This window comes from Scyliorhinus torazame, chromosome 2 (assembly GCF_047496885.1).
Source record: "Scyliorhinus torazame isolate Kashiwa2021f chromosome 2, sScyTor2.1, whole genome shotgun sequence".
Lineage (NCBI taxonomy): Eukaryota > Metazoa > Chordata > Chondrichthyes > Carcharhiniformes > Scyliorhinidae > Scyliorhinus > Scyliorhinus torazame.
In genome coordinates this window covers 187,978,871-187,998,295 of record NC_092708.1, presented here as the reverse complement: position 1 = coordinate 187,998,295, position 19,425 = coordinate 187,978,871, and the positions used below count along the sequence as shown (strand labels likewise).

General features: G+C 49.0%; 1 protein-coding gene across 8 annotated transcripts in view; it reads right to left on the bottom strand.

The window, feature by feature from the left end:
- The window catches only part of abi2b (abl-interactor 2b), a 249,954-nt gene that overhangs the window by 52,836 nt on the left and 177,693 nt on the right, over window positions 1-19,425 (bottom strand). For 4 of the 8 annotated variants that reach the window (XM_072481349.1, XM_072481385.1, XM_072481358.1 and 1 more), the window contains exons 3-4: window positions 18,186-18,362; window positions 7,005-7,022 (exon numbers count right to left, since the gene is read on the bottom strand). In XM_072481349.1, the coding sequence (XP_072337450.1) occupies window positions 7,005-7,022; window positions 18,186-18,362 (195 nt within the window). The remainder of the gene's footprint in view (window positions 1-7,004; window positions 7,023-18,185; window positions 18,363-19,425) is intronic. The other 4 variants (XM_072481367.1, XM_072481404.1, XM_072481376.1 and 1 more) reach the window with 1 other exon arrangement.

Genomic DNA, 19,425 nt, shown 5'->3' with positions numbered 1-19,425 from the left:
TCAGGAAGGATGCTCAGGACCACTCCTACATCAAGGAGTGCGATCAAGGAGTGTGGTCAGGGACGCCCGACGTCAGGGACTCCCATACATTGGGGCGGACGGTCAGGGACTCTCATACATCAGGATGGACGGTCAGGGACACCCTACATCAGGATGAACGGTCAGGGACTCCCCTACATCAGGATGGACGGTCAGGGACTCCCCTACATCAGGATGGACGGTCAGGGACTCCCCTACATCAGGATAAAGGGTCAGGGACTCCCCTACATCAGGATGGACGGTCAGGGACACCCTACATCAGGATGGACGGTCAGGGACTCCCCTACATCAGGATGGACGGTCAGGGACTCCCCTACATCAGGATAAAGGGTCAGGGACTCCCCTACATCAGGATGGACGGTCAGGGACTCCCCTACATCAGGATGGACGGTCAGGGACTCCCCTACATCAGGATGGATGGTCAGGGACTCCCTACGTCAGGCAGTGTGGGCAGGGACACCCCTACATCAGGGAGTGTGCTCAGGTACACCCCTACATCAGGCAGTGTGGTCAGGGGCTCTCCTACATCAGGCAGGACGATCAGGGACTCCCCTTCATCAGGGAGTGCGGTCAGGGACTCCCTACATCAGGGAGGACGGTCAGAGACTCCCCTACTTCAGGGAGTGCGGTCAGGGACCCTGCATCAGGGAGGACAGTCAGAGACTCCCCTACTTCAGGGAGTGCGGTCAGAGACTCCCCTACATCAGGGAGGACGATCAGGGACTCCCCAACATCAGGGAGGACGGTCAGGGACTCCCATACATCAGGGAGGACGATCAGGGACTCCCCTACATCAGAGAGGACGGTCAGGGACTCCCCTACATCAGGGAGGATGATCAGGGACTCCCCTACATCAGGCAGTGTGGGCAGGGACACCCCTACATCAGGGAGTGTGCTCAGGTACACCCCTACATCAGGCAGTGTGGTCAGGGGCTCTCCTACATCAGGCAGGACGATCAGGGACTCCCCTTCATCAGGGAGTGCGGTCAGGGACTCCCTACATCAGGGAGGACGGTCAGAGACTCCCCTACTTCAGGGAGTGCGGTCAGGGACCCTGCATCAGGGAGGACAGTCAGAGACTCCCCTACTTCAGGGAGTGCGGTCAGAGACTCCCCTACATCAGGGAGGACGATCAGGGACTCCCCAACATCAGGGAGGACGGTCAGGGACTCCCCTACATCAGAGAGGACGGTCAGGGACTCCCCTACATCAGGGAGGACGGTCAGAGACTCCCCTACTTCAGGGAGGACGATCAGGGACTCCCCAACATCAGGGAGGACGATCAGGGACTCCCCAACATCAGGGAGGACGGTCAAGGACTCCCATACATCAGGGACTCCCCTACATCAGGGAGGACGATCAGGGACTCCCCAACATCAGGGAGGACGATCAGGGACTCCCCTACATCAGGGAGGACGATCAGGGACTCCCCAACATCAGGGAGGACGGTCAGGGACTCCCATACATCAGGGAGGACGGTCAGAGACTCCCCTACATCAGGGAGGACAGTAAGAGAATTTTGTAAATTGGAGTTTAGGACCAGCACTGTTGCCATTCTGGCAGTACTAAAGCCAGGAAAGATGTCTAGATAGTTTCCTCCAAGTGACATCCAATTAGCATGCAGACAGGACACTTAGGCTAGTGTTCAGAGTCTTCTTTGGAGTCAATCACCGGAACTACCCTTAGCCACTGCAAAAACAGATTGTGGACAGGACACGTACAAACTCAATCCCATGATCAGCCAATTCTCTCATACAAACAAACAAGCATTGAGCAATGAGTAGAAACAATAACATTTCTGACCACCCTAATCCTATAATGCATCAACTGCAATGGGCAAACTCTGATGATGAAATCTGCATAATTTTTACACCATATTAAACAGCGTGATGCCACTTGGAGGTCATCAGTGGAGCTGCAAACGGACCGTATACAGTCAACACTGTTGTGTCGTTCAATGTCAAAAATATATGTGTGACTGCCTGTTATATGTCCAACTCACAGTTGCAGCTCTATTTCAAATTTACACAAACCTTGCACCTCGACCTATAAGTGACTGAACTAAGGGTAATTCTTACAGAGGTCACAACTACATTTGCAGGATAAAAAAGAAGTGATTTATTCTATATACGTAACCACATTTCAGAGATAAATGGTCAAATCACACCGTCACTCTTAATCAATATCAAACTATCTCCCGCAGAAACTGCATTTGTTTAGGTTGGACAGTCTAATGGTTTCTTTCATTATTCATGACCAGCTCAGTCTGCTCTCCAAAGCCAACCCTGTCTGTATCAGTATTTACATTTTCTTACTGGAGATTTCAATTGGTACTAACTGCTTTAAACACTCCAATCTGATACACTGACTCCAGGAGAGCACAGAATATTTCACCTGGCCTCAGAATGCAGCTCCCCAATGCTGGGAAGCTGAGTTTCATTTATGGAAAAAGGGTTTGCACTCACAGGGCTGTGCTAATGTGTGGTTGGGCTGAAGGTTTTTACGCACGAGCACTTCAAATTGCACTTTTAGTGGATTTTGTATTGTTCTGGTTGAGGGACATTAGTGCTGAAGAATTTTGGCAGTATCAGATACTCCCAGGACAGGTACAGCACAGGGTTAGATACAGAGTAAAGCTCCCTCTACACTGCCCCCATCAAATACTGCCAGGACAAATCCAGCACGGGGTTAGATACAGAATAAAGCTCCCTCTACATTGTCCCCATCAAACACTCTCAGGACAGGTACAGCACGGAGTTAGATACAGAGTAAAGGTCCTTTTACACTATTTCAAGCACTTGCACCCCCCTTGGCTCTAATACAACACTCCCCATTGACCAGTGTAACATTCCGATGTTTCTCACACCAGCTATTCCATATCTCTGAATAAAATTGCCAATTCAGTGCTAAATCAGCAGTTTTGTGCTCTGGGGCCCTGCTCACAAGCAGCTGGATAGATGCTGCCCCAAACTAATTTGACAATTCATTTCCTATTCATAATACCTGAGAATGAGCTGGGCAGGATGACTCAAGAAATGATGCAGAAATTGTCCAACCTCGACTTAATTTTCTTCAAATAAAAGTTTACATATATAGAATAAGCAGGATATCACATACCAGGGAGATAAATTCCTGCTAACTCAGCTGACACTGGGGATTCCAGACCATGAGCACACACCACATAGCTAAAAAATATGACCCAAGTTAATTTTGTCTTGTGCGGTTTAATTCTTTGGGCAAAAACACAAGGAGCTTTAAAACAGAGCGATTGTCAAGATGGGCATGAATGGTTGAGTACGTGATTGGGTCGCTGGGGGAAGTAAGGAGCAGAGGAAGCACATGAACAGCAGCCTCTTCTCGTGCTCCTGACTGTAGGCTTTTTCTCATGTGCTAGTTTATGACCAATACTCCTCACCATTGTAATTATTTCTTGCCAATCCAACTAGTGTGAACAGGAGCTATACTAACATCGTTAAGAGGTTGGATCTATATCTAATAATAATATTAATAACCTTTTATTGTCATAAGTATGAATCTTGTTGATTCCCTACTTTAAAGAATAATAAGTAGTCCTGGCAGTCCAGGAAGCCCATGACGGAACAATAAAATAACGACATGGACTCTCAGTGGATTGAGATTAACTGGGGCAGGTGGGGATGGAATAGAGGGGAAATCCATGGTGGAATAATTGGACATGGCTGATGAAGCGGAGTTGATAGGTGGGCATGGAAGGGGTTAAAGGAGAATCAATGAAAGGATAAGTGGACATGGTCCCTCAATAGTCCAGGGTTGTTGAACTGAATGGTCTGTTCTGCCTCAAAGTTATCGTCTGAGACGAAACCCCTTTTATCTAAAATCCCTCCCTCGCCAGTCGATTAATCAACTACAGGGGGTATCACAGTACATCATGCGCACTTCCCAGCTCGGGTCTCAGGTTCAGGTTTTTAAAAATAAATTTAGAGTACCCAATTCTCTTTTTTTTCCCAATTAATGGGCAATTTAGGTGGCCAATTCACCTGCTGTGCACATCTTTGGGTTGTGGGAGTGAGACCCACGCAGACACGGGGAGAATGTGCAAGCTCCATACGGACAGTGACCCAGGGCCAGGATGGAACCCAGGTCCTCAGCACCGCGAAGCAGCAGTGCTAACCACTGCGCTACCCTGCCGCCCCACAGGTTTAGATTTGAAGCAGTACCAGGAACCCAGGCTACTTTCCTTTTGGTGCAGTTCCATTATAAATATTGAATATTCCAGATTTTCAGTGGCCAGAGATTAAAGGCTGAATTGGTCTAAGCTTCCTATTGATCTCTGAAGTTAATAGTAAACTGTCTAGTTATCTCTGTATTTAGTGTGAATATTAAGAGCCGAGAGCTGGAGTATTGCAGATATTGGGCAGTAGGTTTTGTGGGGCTAAAATAGCTATATACAGGCTTGGCTATCAGTCATCATTGGATCCTGGGCACAGTTGGCCTCCCGGCTACTGTTGTGCTTATTGAGATAAGAAATCCAGATTCCCTTTCAAACTGACGTGAGGGGGTTAGTGGGGCCGGTGAAGAGGTCAAGGGGTTTTACACATTTAAAGAGCTTAAAGACGGACGTGGTGATGCTTCAGGAGACGCACCGGAGGGTGAAGGATTAGATGAGGCTCAGAAAGGGTTGGGTGAGTCAGGTTTTCCATTCGGGATTCCATAGCAGAGCTCGGGGTAGCAGTATTGAGGGGCAAGAGGGTGAGGTTTCAGATGCGGGTGGTGGTGACGGACTAGGGGGGGCGTTAGAGGAGAGGTTGGTGGCGCTGGCGAGCGTATATGGCCCCAACTGGGACAATGCGGCGTTTGTGAAGAGGGTGCTGGGTGTCATCCCAGATCTGGATACCCACGAGCTGCCAGTTTCTTTTGGGGGGGGGGAGAGGAGTGTGAGAGAAAAACACAGAGAGACAGAGAGAGAGAGAGATGGAGAGAGAGAGAGAGAGAGAGAGATTGGAATATGGTGCAGGAACTGAAAGTGGACAAGTCTTAGCTAGTCCAGTCAGCAGGGGCGAAGGCACTGGCTGGGCTCAGGAGAGAGATGGGAGGAGTGGCATCGTGGAGGTTCTTGCAACCGAGGGAACGGGAGTATTCATTTTTCTCCCTGGTACATTAAAGTGTACTCGGGATACTTATTCATGGTGGGGAAGGCCCTGTTGGTTGGGGTCAGGAGGTTGAAGTACTCCGCAATAGTGATTCTGGACCATGCTCAGCATTGGGTGGATGTGGTTTTGTAGAAGGGGATGGCTCAAAGGCCAGGGTGGAGAATCGATGTGGGGTTGTTAGGGGACCTGAATTTTTGCGAAAGGATTGGGAGGGTGATCGAGGAATATGTGGGGTTTAATTGCACAGGGGAGGTTTTGCAGTTGGTGTTCTGGGAGGCTCTGAAGCCAGTATTGAGGGGGGAGGTGATTTAGTTCAAGGCTAAGGTGGATAAGGAGGAGAGGGAGGAACGCCAAAAACTGATAGAAGTGATTCTGGGAGGTACGCAGGGAACCCGGACCCGGCCCTCTTGGCCAAGAGGAAGGAGTTTCAGGCAAGATTCAACCAGTTGTTACAGGGAAAGTGGTTCATCAGCTGAGAAGGGTGAGGGGAGTGGACTATGAGCACGGGGAGAAGGTGGCCAGCTCCGGGAGGAGGCGGTGGCGAGGGAGATAGTTCAGGTGCAGGATAAGATTGGAAAGCTGGTGATGGCCCTGGAGCAGATCAACAAAGTATTTGAAAGGGATGCATGTGGCACAGATATGGCTGTTGTACAAGGAGCCGATGGCGAGCATTTGTACTTGTAATATGAATTTGGGGTACTTTGTTCTGCACCGCATTACGAGGCAGTGGTGCCCTATGTTCCCCTGTTGTTTGCAGTGGCTATAGAGCCCTTGGAGAGAGAGAGAGAGAGAGAGAGAGAGAGAAATGGGAGAGAAGTATGTACTGGCACAGTGGGAAAAGTTTAAGTACCTGCAGACTCGGGACTTCGCAAGGAAAGTGTTCCTGACCTTACTGATAGTGTCGGCCTCCTTGTTGCTAGAGCGGTGCTGTCAACATGAGGGCTATGGAGTGGGGTGGCTTTGGCGATCTTTGGGAGGATCTTGGAGGAAGACAGGGTGTCTATGGAGGGGATTAAGGCGAAGAGGGAGGAGGAGCTCGGGGGGGGGCAATGGAAGAGGTTTTGTGGTGTGAGGTATTCTGCTGGGGTGGAGGTAAGTCTCTCCTCCCTGTGCTTCGGCGTGGCGGGTCTTTTTTTCTCTCGCTTCCTTGTTATATTGTTGGGGTTGTTTTGTTTTTGTCTATCTTTTGTATGTTGAAAATGATGAAATTATGAAAATGATGAAATTAAAAAGGATACAGAAGAGTCGAGATTCAGAGGAAGAGAAAGCTCAGGGGTGGACGTGGAGGGTTTCAACATCAGGTGGTCCTAGGGGATATTTCGTTGGCGGTGTCTTGAGAGGTTGACCTGTGGTCAATCAGTGTTTCCAGTGTTTGTGCATGTCTACACTTGAGAGGTCCAGAAGAATCTCTCATTTCAAAGATGCCTTGGACTGCAGGAATATGTTAATGAGAAAGCTATATAAAGTCTGCAACTCAGGCACAATGTCACTGTTATTGGGCTACTTCACCACATTTCCAGGTTACCCACTGTCTGGCCTCCCCAGTGCCTAGATATATAAATGAGTACATTCTGTGAACCCCAGATTTTAGATCATGCCCTTAGTCAGGATCTGCCGCTCTCTTTTACGACAGAGGCATTGGTATTAAAATACAGGGTTGGAGGTGTCTGTAAATTTTGGTAATGTTACAAATCATTGTAAAGGCTGAATCTACACCCTTAAGTTTGATAGGACATCTTTGCTTTAAAGGACATAAACCCTGCAGCATTTAACCACCCAGTCTGTAATATCCTCAGCATAGCAATAGGATGGCAGAGAAGCACTGAGATATCTTACCTTAAATCTAAGCAACCACTTAATGCATAAATGAAGCAAATGAAAGAAGTAAGAAAAAAAACAGCATTGACAGGTTAGTCGAAACCACAGGATAGGAGTACAAAAGGAATCAATGTTAAAGCATCTGATACCAAGTCACATTACAAATCAATTCTCAAGTGAAGCAGAATGCAAGTCACAGCCTGAACTAATGTATGTATGATCCGCCCTCTCAGAAGACATTAAGTGCTGACTGGCCATCAAAAGAGGAGACCTTTAACCACACTGCACTTACACTGTAAGCTGAAAACTGCACAGGAAGTGATTCAATCATCCAGTGTTAAAAGTCTTGGTTTTCTGATTACAGTTCTCCAATTCAGTGATTGCAGCAACAATGCAGCATGTGTACTGTGCAAATTCTCCACACTATTCTGTTCTGAGAGGGAGCGGGGTGGGGTGTTGGAAGGGGGAGTGAAGGTCACTTTATCCAGACACTCAGCTGCAAAATCCTCCATTGGCTGTTTGTTCTAAGGGTCTCTTACTCCCTTCTGGATCACATGATTATACCACATATCGTACAAACATTTAAAAATACTTGGGGCTGGGGGGTGGAAAAACTTTAATGCTGGTCACAGATAAAGGATTGCTTTATTGAACACTGTGCCTTTAAACATCCTGAACACAAAGCAGAACTCCCATTTGAATTTGGAAGCTCTCCTCAAACGCTTAGTGGGTAAAGAGCTTTGTGTACCATACAGACTAGGCCCGATTGATGGATGGTGTGGGACTGGTCGGAAGTTGGCGTACTGGTGGACAAGTATTGGGCCTCAGCTCCCCTGAGTTAAGGAAGAGAATGAAAATTGGTCAGACCTCCAGAGTTAGACCAGGACCCAGCAGCCACACCTGGAAAGTCTACCTGTATACACCTGGTGAGAAATGAATCAGTTCTGGGGGTCCATAGTCAAGCTGCCTGAAACTCATTGTGCAGAATGACCAGTTACCTGTGGATAACAATGCAAGGTTCAACATCTTCAGGAGAGGAAGAAGAAAATGGACAAGAAATCAAGTCTAATCATCTGTATCTTCTAATGATTGATAACATCCCTCTTCCTGTCCTTTATGACCTGCACCATCCTCATGTTGGCTTTGACTTAGATAAACTCTGAACAGAGCAGAATGCCGCAGCATTCAGGGCCTGAGAGCAGATCCTTAAAAATGGCACCGCCAGAGGTAAATGAGAGTGGGACCAAGGAATATGGTGAGAGGGCGAGAGCGAGGGATATGGTGAGGGTGGGAGCGAGGGATATGGTGAGAGGGTGGGAACTGGGTAAAAGGGTGGGAGCGAGGGCTTTGGTGAGATGGTGAGAGTGAGGGATAGGGTGAGAGAGTGAGACCAAGGAATATGTTGAGAAGGAGGGAGCGAGGGATATGTTGAGAGGGTGAGAGTGAGGGATATGGTGAGATGAAGGACATGCTTAGGGAGTGGGAGCGAGGGGTATGGTGAGAGGGTGGGAATGAGGGATATTGTGAGAGGGAAGGAGCAAGGGATATTGTGAGAGGGAAGGAGCGAGGGATATTGTGAGAGGGAAGGAGCGAGGGATATGGTGAGAGGGAAGGAGCAAGGGATATGGTGAAAGTGAGGGCTATAGTGAGAGGGTGAGACGAGGATATGCTTAGAGGGTGAGAGCGACGGGTATGGCGAGGGTGGGAACGAGGGGTATGGCGAGGGTGGGAACGAGGGGTATGGCGAGAGTGGGAACAAGGGATATGGTGAGAGGGTGGGAATGATGGATATGGTGAGAGGGTGGGAGCCAGGGATATGGTGAGAGGGTGGGAGCGAGGGATATGGTGAGAGGGTGGGAGCGAGGGACATGGTGAGAGGGTGGGAGCGAGGGACATGGTGAGAGGGTGGGAGCGAGGAATATGGTGTGAGGGTGAGAGTGAGGGATCTGGTGAGAGGGTGGGAGTGAGGGATATGGTGCGAGGGTGAGAGTGAGGGATCTGGTGGGAGTGAGGGATATGGTGAGACGGTGTGAGCGAGGGATACGGTGAGAGGGTGGGAGCGAGGGATATGTTGAGAGGCTGAGAGTGATGGATATGGGGAGAAGGTGTGTGGGTGGCACTGTGGTCAGAATTGCTGCTTCACGCGCTGAGGATCCAGGTTCGACCCAGGCCCTGCACATTCTCCCCATATTTGCGTGGGTTTCACCCCCACAACCCAAAGGTGTGCATGGTTGATGGATTGGTCACGCGAAATTGTCCCCTAATTGGGGGAAAAAATAATTGGGTACTCTAAATTTAAAAACAAAATGGTGAAACGGTGTGTGGAATGGTTGAAGGATATGTTGAGGTGGTGGCTGGATGGAGGTAGGTATTTATGGTGAGAGGGTGGGTAGGTTTGATGAATATAGTGAAAAGGATATTTTGAGAAGGTGCGATTCAGGGATATGGTGAGAAGGTGGGTAGGTGAGGTTGCGGGACAGAGTGAAATGTCGGCTGATGAGAACCCGGGATATGGTGAGATTGTGGGTCGGCTCGGATTGAGGGAATCAACGTTTGTGTTAACACAGTCAGGATAGCTCAGGAGACCTGATTAATGTCAAGAATTTCAGATCTTGGCTGTAGAAGACTCAACGTTAAGGCAGGCAGAAGCAAAAATCTTTACCAGGCTTTGTAAACCAGCTGCCATTTTATTGAATACTGCAGTATTGATCTTGGAAATAGCACAGGGCTTCACTGCACGAACAGAAGTTGCTTGGTGACTCAGTATGCCCTATCTAAATTCTACTTCAGTTCAGGATTGGCCAACCTACTTAGCTTTACCTCAACAGTAAACAACAATTTCAGAAACACACCAGCAGATGGTACTCACCACCAGGATAATGTACAATCATGAGATCCCAAGATAATCACAGATAAAGCAGTATTTCTATCTTTTGAGAACAGCAGCCTGCACAGAGCTCGCAGTGGGAATTCAGAGGGACATTTCTCCAGACTGGGAATCTGAAACCGTTTAACTAATCTACCGCACTGCAAATCATAGAGCTTACAAGATAAAAGGTTGTGTTATGAGTCAATATTTCGCAGTGATTTCTCAATGTTGTTATGGTGACAGCAGTATAGGCACTTTATTCTAAATGCAGACAAGATTCCACTTTTGTGTAGTGACTAATTTTCATTGAAAGAGTTTCTTATTTAAAATAAATTTAGAGTACCCAATTCATTTTTTCCAATTAAGGGGCAATTTAGCGTGGCCAATCCACCTACCCTGCACATCTTTGGGTTGTGGGGGTGAAACCCACGCAAACATGGGGAGAATGTGCAAACTCCACACGAGAGTGATCCAGAGCCGGGATTGAACCTGGGACCTCGGCGCTGTGAGGCAGCAATGTTAACCATTGCGCCACCGTGCTGCCCTCATTGCAAGAGTTTCAAAATCTTGGTGCAGGGTTTGCACTCACCAAGAACTAAGCCAGGCTGAGCAATCACCAACCAGTTTCCTCTTGTTTCACTCTCATTGTCTTGAGAGTGCTGATTTGATGATGTTCTGCAGTTGCACTGGTACAATGTAGCCATATATGAGCCTGGGGCATTAGCGAACATTGCCAGTCTGTCCAACTCAATCCTGATCTGATGTTTAAGTGTGCACTTCCCATAGGGGTCCACTGGGCAGTAATGAGGAACAGGCCGGCTGGCTGACTATACTTCCCTTAGTCTGATGGTGCTGTAACCTAGCTGCCAGCCGTTAACTCAGAAGATATCAGGGATAGGATCTGGCCCTTGTAACGTTTGGTGCTACTGTGGGTGATCCATCGGGGACCAGGAAACCATTTACCATTACCACTCGTTAAAAAATCCAACCTTGATTCCTCAGCCCTTGCAGGCAACCATTCCACTTCCAATGCCCTTAACTCCTTAAAGTCATTGAATGTGTTGCCGCCTCCCAATTCCAAGCCGATCTTTGCTGGAACACCAGATTTCAATCCTTCCAAGTTCACCAGGCCACAGCATTGAAGTGAATCTCATGCAAGTGACAAATGGCATCCCATGTGACTGTAACAAAGGTAAGATATCCCTCTTCAACCTTTTTGACCGGTCTGCAGCCTTCAACATAACCATGCCACCCTCCTCCATCTCCTTTGTTGTTCAGCTGAGTGAGAGTTCTTTTTTAATTTATTAATGGGATGTGGGCGTCGCTGGCTGGGCCAGCATTTATTGCCTATCCCTGAAGAGTCAACCACAATACTGTGAGTCTGTTGTCACGTACAGGCCAGACCAGGTAACACAACAAACTTCCTTCCCTAAAGGACAGTAGTGAGCCAGATGGATTTTTCCGACAATGGTTTATTGGTCATCATTAATTCCAGATTTTTATTGAGTTCAAATTTCACCATCTGCCATGGTGGGATTCGAAAATGGGTCCCCAGATGTTGCCGTGGGTCTCTATGTCATTAGTCCAGTGACAATACCAACACCACTGCCTCCCCACTTGCCTCATTCCATTCAGAGTTTGACATTTCCACTATTCTCTGTGAAAATGCACTTCCTGATTTCACTGGCCTAGCTATAATTTGAAGATTTTGCCTGCTTGTTTTGAGGAAATAGTTTGTGTGTGCCAATCCTAATGAATCGTCAATATGTCTACATCACTGTCCTATTTTGCCCCTCATCTCCTGAAGATGGCTTTTATTTGGGTACAGTTCCACAGTTAACCTTCCACATAAATTATTATTCATGAACGTGAACCAGGACAGTGAGCAGCAGAAGGATATTAGGGAGCATCTTTACCAAGTCCACTCTTTTGTCCTCCTGTGACTCCACACACACACTTCTCAGTGGGAGTCACTGGATACAGATCAAGACCAGGAACACTGGCTCATTCTTTTCCTCTTTTGCAATGCAGGACTCCTGGCATCCTGGGAGGAGATCAGCTGACTCAAGACCAGATCTGGGGCCCAACGATCTGCCACGCCTCTGCAGATTTATGCACCTCATAATATTAAGGAGGGGGGACTTCCGGGTGCGGCGATGACCAGCTAAGTCGCACGTTTCGGCAGCTCCCGGTGGAACGGACTTTTGGGCTCTTGATAGGAGCCCCAACGGCAATTTTAACGGCTAAAAACACCGTGCGGTAAACCAGAAGGGAATTCCCCCTGGACACGGATGGAAAAAGGAGAGGAAAGTGGCCGGATTGCAGCGGATCCTTTGGAACAGCGGCAAGGAAGGCAAGCTAAAACCAAGATGGCGTCGGAAGGTGGCAGTTTCATATGGGGCCCTGAACAACAAGAGTTCTTGAAATGCTGCGTGGAGGAGATAAAAAAGGAAATGAAGAAAGAGCTGTTGGCCCCGATACTACAGGCGATCGAAGGGCTAAAGGAGGAACAAAAGACCCAGGAGCAGGAGCTTCGGGTCGTGAAGGCGAAGGCAGCCGAGAAGGAGGACGATATACAGGGCCTGGTGGTGAAGACGGAGATACAGGAGGCACATCAGAAACGATGTGTGGAGAGGTTGGAGGCACTGGAAAACAACGCAAGGAGGAACAACCTGAGGATTCTTGGTCTTCCTGAAGGTGTGGAGGGGGCGGACGTCGGGGCATATGTGAGCACGATGCTGCACTCGTTAATGGGAGCGGAGGCCCCGACGGGTCCGTTGGAGGTGGAGGGAGCGTACCGAGTTATGGCGCGAGGATCGAGAGCAGGAGAAACTCCCAGAGCCATAGTGGTGAGATTCCTCCGTTTCAAGGATAGAGAAATGGTCCTTAGATGGGCGAAGAAAACTCGGTGCAGTAAATGGGAGAACGCGGTGATCCGCGTTTATCAAGACTGGAGTGCGGAGGTGGCGAGAAGGAGGGCGAGCTTTAATCGGGCCAAGGCGGTGCTTCATAAAAGGAAGATAAAATTTGGAATGCTGCAACCGGCAAGACTGTGGGTCACATATCAAGGGAGGCACCACTACTTTGAGACGGCGGATGAAGCGTGGACTTTTATTGTAGAAGAAAAACTGGAATGAGTGGATTATTAAAAAGAACGTTTGGACAAAGTGGGGGGCGAAGAGGGGTTTTATGTTCTAATCCTGCGGTATGGTAACTTTTCTCTCTCCCACAGGTGGTGATGGGGGAGGTGGGGAGGGAGAGGAGATGGGGCGTTGGCCATGGGGGGGCGGGGCCAAGGGAGAAGCGCGGGCTTGGTTCCCGCGCTATGATAATTAGGGCGGGAATAGAGAAGCAGGAAGGAGGGGGCGTCGCACGGTGCGAGCCGTGGTCACGGGGGGAAGCCGAGGTCAGCCAGAGTTTGCTGACTTCTGGGAGCAACATGGGGGGAGTAATTACGCTAGCGGGGGGTCTAGCGGGGGGGGGTGGGAGGGGGGAATTACTGGGTTGCTGCTGCTGGGGAAAGGGGGGAGTGGGTACGGGAGAGGATGGGCGGGGGGGCACCGCCTGGGGGAGATACAGCTGCGTGGGAACTGGGTGAGAAGCTGGAAAAAGATGATGGCTAATCGGCAAGGTGGGGGGGGGTGGGAAGCCCCCCAACTCGGCTGATCACGTGGAACGTGAGAGGGCTCAACGGGCCGATAAAGAGGGCACGGGTACTCGCACACCTTAAGAAACTTAAAGCAGATGTGGTTATGTTACAGGAAACGCACCTGAAACTGATAGACCAGGTTAGGCTGCGCAAAGGATGGGTGGGGCAGGTGTTCCATTCGGGGCTGGATGCGAAAAACAGGGGGGTGGCTATATTAGTGGGGAAGCGGGTAATGTTCGAGGCAAAGACTATAGTGGCGGATAACGGGGGCAGATACGTGATGGTGAGTGGCAAACTACAGGGAGAGATGGTGGTTTTGGTAAACGTGTATGCCCCGAACTGGGATGATGCCAATTTTATGAGGCAAATGCTAGGACGCATTCCGGACCTAGAGACGGGAAAGCTGATAATGGGGGGAGACTTTAACACGGTGTTGGAACCAGGGCTGGATAGGTCGAAGTCCAGAACTGGTAGGAGGCCGGCAGCAGCCAAGGTGCTTAAGGATTTTATGGAGCAGATGGGAGGTGTGGACCCGTGGAGATTCAGTAGACCTAGGAGTAAGGAGTTCTCGTTTTTCTCCTATGTCCATAAAGTCTATTCGCGCATAGACTTTTTTGTGTTGGGTAGGGCATTGATCCCGAAGGTGAGGGGAACGGAATATACGGCTATAGCCATTTCGGATCATGCCCCACACTGGGTAGACTTGGAGATAGGGGAAGAAACAGGAGGGCGCCCACCCTGGAGAATGGACATGGGACTAATGGCGGATGAGGGGGTGTGCCTAAGGGTGAGGGGATGTATTGAAAAGTACTTGGAACTCAATGACAATGGGGAGGTCCAGGTGGGAGTGGTCTGGGAGGCGTTGAAGGCGGTGGTTAGGGGGGAGCTGATATCAATAAGGGCACATAAAGGGAAGCAGGAGAGTAAGGAACGGGAGCGGTTGCTGCAAGAACTTTTGAGGGTGGACAGACAATATGCGGAAGCACCGGAGGAGGGATTGTACAGGGAAAGGCAAAGGCTGCATGTGGAATTTGACTTGCTGACTACAGGCACTGCAGAGGCACAATGGAGGAAGGCGCAGGGTGTACAGTATGAATATGGGGAGAAGGCGAGCAGATTGCTGGCACACCAATTGAGGAAAAGGGGAGCAGCGAGGGAAATAGGGGGAGTGAGGGACGAGGAAGGAGAGATGGAGCGGGGAGCGGAGAGAGTGAATGAAGTGTTCAAGACATTTTATAAAAAATTATATGAAGCTCAACCCCCGGATGGGAGGGAGAGAATGATGGACTTTTTGGATCGGCTGGAAATTCCCAAGGTGAAAGAGCAGGAAAGGGTGGGACTGGGAGCACAGATCGAGGTAGAAGAAGTGGTGAAAGGAATTAGGAATATGCAGACGGGAAAGGCCCCGGGACCGGACGGATTCCCAGTTGAATTCTACAGAAAATATTTGGACTTGCTCGCCCCGGTACTGACGAGGACCTTTAACGAGGCAAAGGAAAGGGGACAACTGCCCCCGACTATGTCTGAAGCAACGATATCGCTTCTCTTAAAGAAGGAAAAGGACCCGCTACAATGCGGGTCCTACAGACCAATTTCCCTCCTAAATGTGGATGCCAAGGTCCTGGCCAAGGTAATGGCAATGAGAATAGAGGAATGTGTCCCGGGGGTGGTTCACGAGGACCAAACTGGGTTTGTGAAGGGGAGACAGCTGAACACGAATATACGGAGGCTGTTAGGGGTAATGATGATGGCCCCACCAGAGGGTGAAACGGAGATAGTAGTGGCGATGGATGCCGAGAAAGCATTTGATAGAGTGGAATGGGATTATTTGTGGGGGGTGTTGAGGAGATTTGGTTTTGGAGAGGGGTATGTTAGATGGGTGCAGCTATTGTATAGGGCCCCAGTGGCGAGTGTGGTCACGAATGGACGGGGATCGGCATATTTTCGGCTCCATAGAGGGACAAGGCAGGGATGTCCTCTGTCCCCATTACTGTTTGCACTGGCGATTGAGCCCCTGGCGATAGCGCTGAGGGGTTCCAAGAGATGGAGGGGAGTACTTAGGGGAGGAGAAGAACACCGGGTATCTTTGTATGCGGATGATTTGCTACTATATGTGGCGGATCCGGCGGAGGGGATGCCAGAAATAATGCGGATACTTGGGGAGTTTGGGGATTTCTCAGGGTATAAATTGAACATGGGGAAGAGTGAGCTGTTTGTGGTGCATCCAGGGGAGCAGAGTAGAGAAATAGAGGACCTACCGTTGAGGAAGGTAACAAGAGACTTTCGTTACCTGGGGATCCAGATAGCTAAGAATTGGGGCACATTGCACAGGCTAAATTTAACGCGGTTGGTGGAACAGATGGAGGATGATTTCAAGAGATGGGATATGGTAGCCCTGTCAATGGCAGGGAGGGTGCAGGCGGTTAAGATGGTGGTCCTCCCGAGATTCCTCTTTGTGTTTCAGTGCCTCCCGGTGGTGATCACGAAGGCTTTTTTTAAAAGGATAGAAAAGAGCATCATGGGTTTTGTTTGGGCCGGGAAGACTCCGAGAGTGAGGAAGGGATTCTTACAGCGTAGTAGGGATAGGGGGGGGCTGGCACTACCGAGCCTAAGTGAGTACTATTGGGCCGCTAATATTTCAATGGTGAGTAAGTGGATGGGAGAGGAGGAGGGAGCGGCGTGGAAGAGATTAGAGAGGGCGTCCTGTAGGGGGACTAGCCTGCAGGCTATGGTGACAGCCCCATTGCCGTTCTCACCGAGGAACTACACCACAAGCCCGGTGGTGGTAGCTACACTGAAGATTTGGGGACAGTGGAGACGACATAGGGGAAAGACTGGAGCATTGGGGGGGTCCCCGATAAGAAACAACCATAGGTTTGCCCCGGGGGGAATGGATGGGGGATATGGAATGTGGCAAAGAGCAGGAATAACGCAACTGAAAGATCTATTTGTGGATGGGAAGTTCGCGAGTCTGGGAGCACTGACCGAGAAATATGGGTTGCCCCAAGGGAATGCATTCAGGTATATGCAATTGAGGGCTTTTGCGAGGCAACAGGTGAGGGAATTTCCGCAGCTCCCGACACAAGAGGTGCAGGACAGAGTGATCTCAAAGAAATGGGTGGGGGATGGTAAGGTGTCAGATATATATAGGGAAATGAGGGACGAAGGGGAGACTATGGTGGATGAACTAAAAGGGAAATGGGAAGAAGAGCTAGGGGAGGAGATCGAGGAGGGGCTGTGGGCAGATGCCCTAAGCAGGGTAAACTCGTCGTCCTCGTGTGCCAGGCTAAGCCTGATTCAGTTTAAGGTATTACACAGGGCACATATGACTGGAACACGGATCAGTAAATTTTTTGGGGTGGAGGATAGGTGTGCGAGGTGCTCGAGAAGCCCAGCGAATCATACCCATATGTTTTGGTCATGCCCGGCACTACAGGGGTTTTGGATGGGGGTGACAAAGGCGCTTTCAAAAGTAGTAGGAGTCCGGGTCGAACCAAGCTGGGGGTTGGCTATATTTGGGGTTGCACAAGAGCCAGGAGTGCAGGAGGCGAGAGAGGCCGATGTTTTGGCCTTTGCGTCCCTAGTAGCCCGGCGCAGGATATTGTTAATGTGGAAAGAAGCCAAGCCCCCGGGGGTGGAGACCTGGATAAATGACATGGCGGGGTTCATAAAGCTAGAGCGGATTAAGTTCGTCCTAAGGGGGTCGGCTCAAGGGTTCACCAGGCGGTGGCAACCGTTCGTCGAATATCTTGCGGATAGATAGATGGGGGAAAAAAAGAAGGCAGCAGCAGCAGCCCAGGATTTGGGGGTGGGGGTGGGGGGGGGGGAGAGAGGGATTGGGGGGTGGGGGGGTGGGCGGGGGGGGGGTGTAGCTTGTGACAAGGCAGTTGCCAATTAGGGCTAGTTTTCATTTTTGTTATTTAATATTTATTTATTTTTTGTTTTTTGTTTATATAAAATAGGTCATTGTTATCTGTGTTGTTATAATGTTGTGTAAAGGATGCACAATGTACTGTGTTGGTTGACCAAAAATTTTCAATAAAATATTTATTAAAAAAAATATATATATATTAAGGAGGGGGGGAGTGGGGGGGGGGGGGGGTCCAAGTTTTTCATAGACACCCCGACCCAAAACCAGAGTATGGGTGTTGCTGAAAGTGTGAAATGTGAAACTTTCCAAAACTGGAGATCTCACAGGTCATCTGAAAGAGGATGAGCAATGCTTGGGTTTCTCTTTCAGCATATTGTTCCTGGTATGCATCTATACAAAAACACTTCAATATAAATCTCTTTGTGCCAACAGGCATAGCTGCCTCTAATAGCTAACGTCTGCCATGAGATGCCTTAAATAGAACATTACGAATGGGGTTTTCTATAACTGAATACCAGGCCCATTTAGTAGTCCCTCCTTCAGAAATATGCACCAATGAGATTGAAAATATGGCTTACTGGTGATTTGTTATATAAAATCACACATTAACTCCCCAGTAAGCTTTTTTGTACATATTAGCGAATTGTTTTCTTAAATGTGATGCCTACTCTAAAACAATGAATTTCAAACCATTTCCAATTTACAGCATTTGCAGTGAGTACCCCGATTTACCCGCCTCTACCCAAGCAGCTCCTGTAACTCCATCTCCAGCAAAGCTCTGTTACCAGTACCCAGTCCTACAAAGCATACCTTCACTCCATGACCAATGTCATCCAAGATGGCGTAATCGATGGGCTTCCTGATGTACCTAACAGGCCTCTCAGGGTTGGACGGGGCGATGATTTTATGAGTCCTGGAGGTGTTCTTATTGGTTGTCAAGATACCAATCTCTCTTCTGGCAACCTTCTCCTTGTGAATGTCCACAGTCTGAAAAGGGAATATTGCCTCAGTCAAATCAGTAGCAAAGTGTCACATTGAATATAAAATAATGGGCACAAGTGAAATAGCATCGCTAGGGCATGTACAGGGCCCTGCCAATGACCAGAGGGTGACAGAGCTAAGTTAATGGGCACTAAGGCCTGGTGGCACAGCCAAGCAATTGGGCAGTGCAGGGCAAATCGCACAGCTTGACCAATGGACAGTGAGGCAAGTCACACAGCACCAAGACAATAGCAGGCAAGGTTCCATTACTATGGGCAGGAATGAGGGGTGGGTCACAGTGCCAAGAGGCAGAAAGGGCGCACAATACTCAACAGCAATGGGGAGCCAGTGGTTATCAACTCAATGACAATAGGGGCATGGAGGCGATTTGGCATCAATATCACAGAACATTATCTCGTGGAATGACAGCACAAAAGCCATTCATAATAATAATCTTTATTAGTGTCACAAGTAGGCTTATATTAACACTGCAATGAAGTTACTGTGAAAATTCCCTAGTCGCCACATTCCGGTGCTTGTTCGGGTACACAGAGGGAGAATTCAGAATGTCCAATTCACCTAACAGCACGTCTTTCGGGACTTGTGGGAGGAAACAGGAGCACCCAGAGGAAACCCACGCAGACACGGAGAGCATGCAGACTCCACACAGACAGTGACCCAATCGAACTCGGGTCCCTGGCACTTGGAGCAATGGTGCTAACCACTGTGCTACCATGTCACCAGTCCATTGTGCCTGGTATGTGCTTTGAAGCAGCTGTCCAATTAGTCCCACTTCCCAACTGTTTCACATAACCATGAATAATTTTCCTTTAGAACTGGCTTTTCAGCTTACCCTGTCAACTTCAAATACACGTACACCCCAGGTGTCCTACAACGCTGTTAAAATTGTAACATTGGACTTATATTGTCTCTCCTCATCCTTCCTGTCAAAATGCATCACTTCACACTTCTCTGTACTAAGTTATGTCTGCCATTTGTTTGCCCATTTCACCAGTCTGTCTATATCTTCCTGAATAAAAGTAAAACACCGCAGAAGCCCAAATCGGAA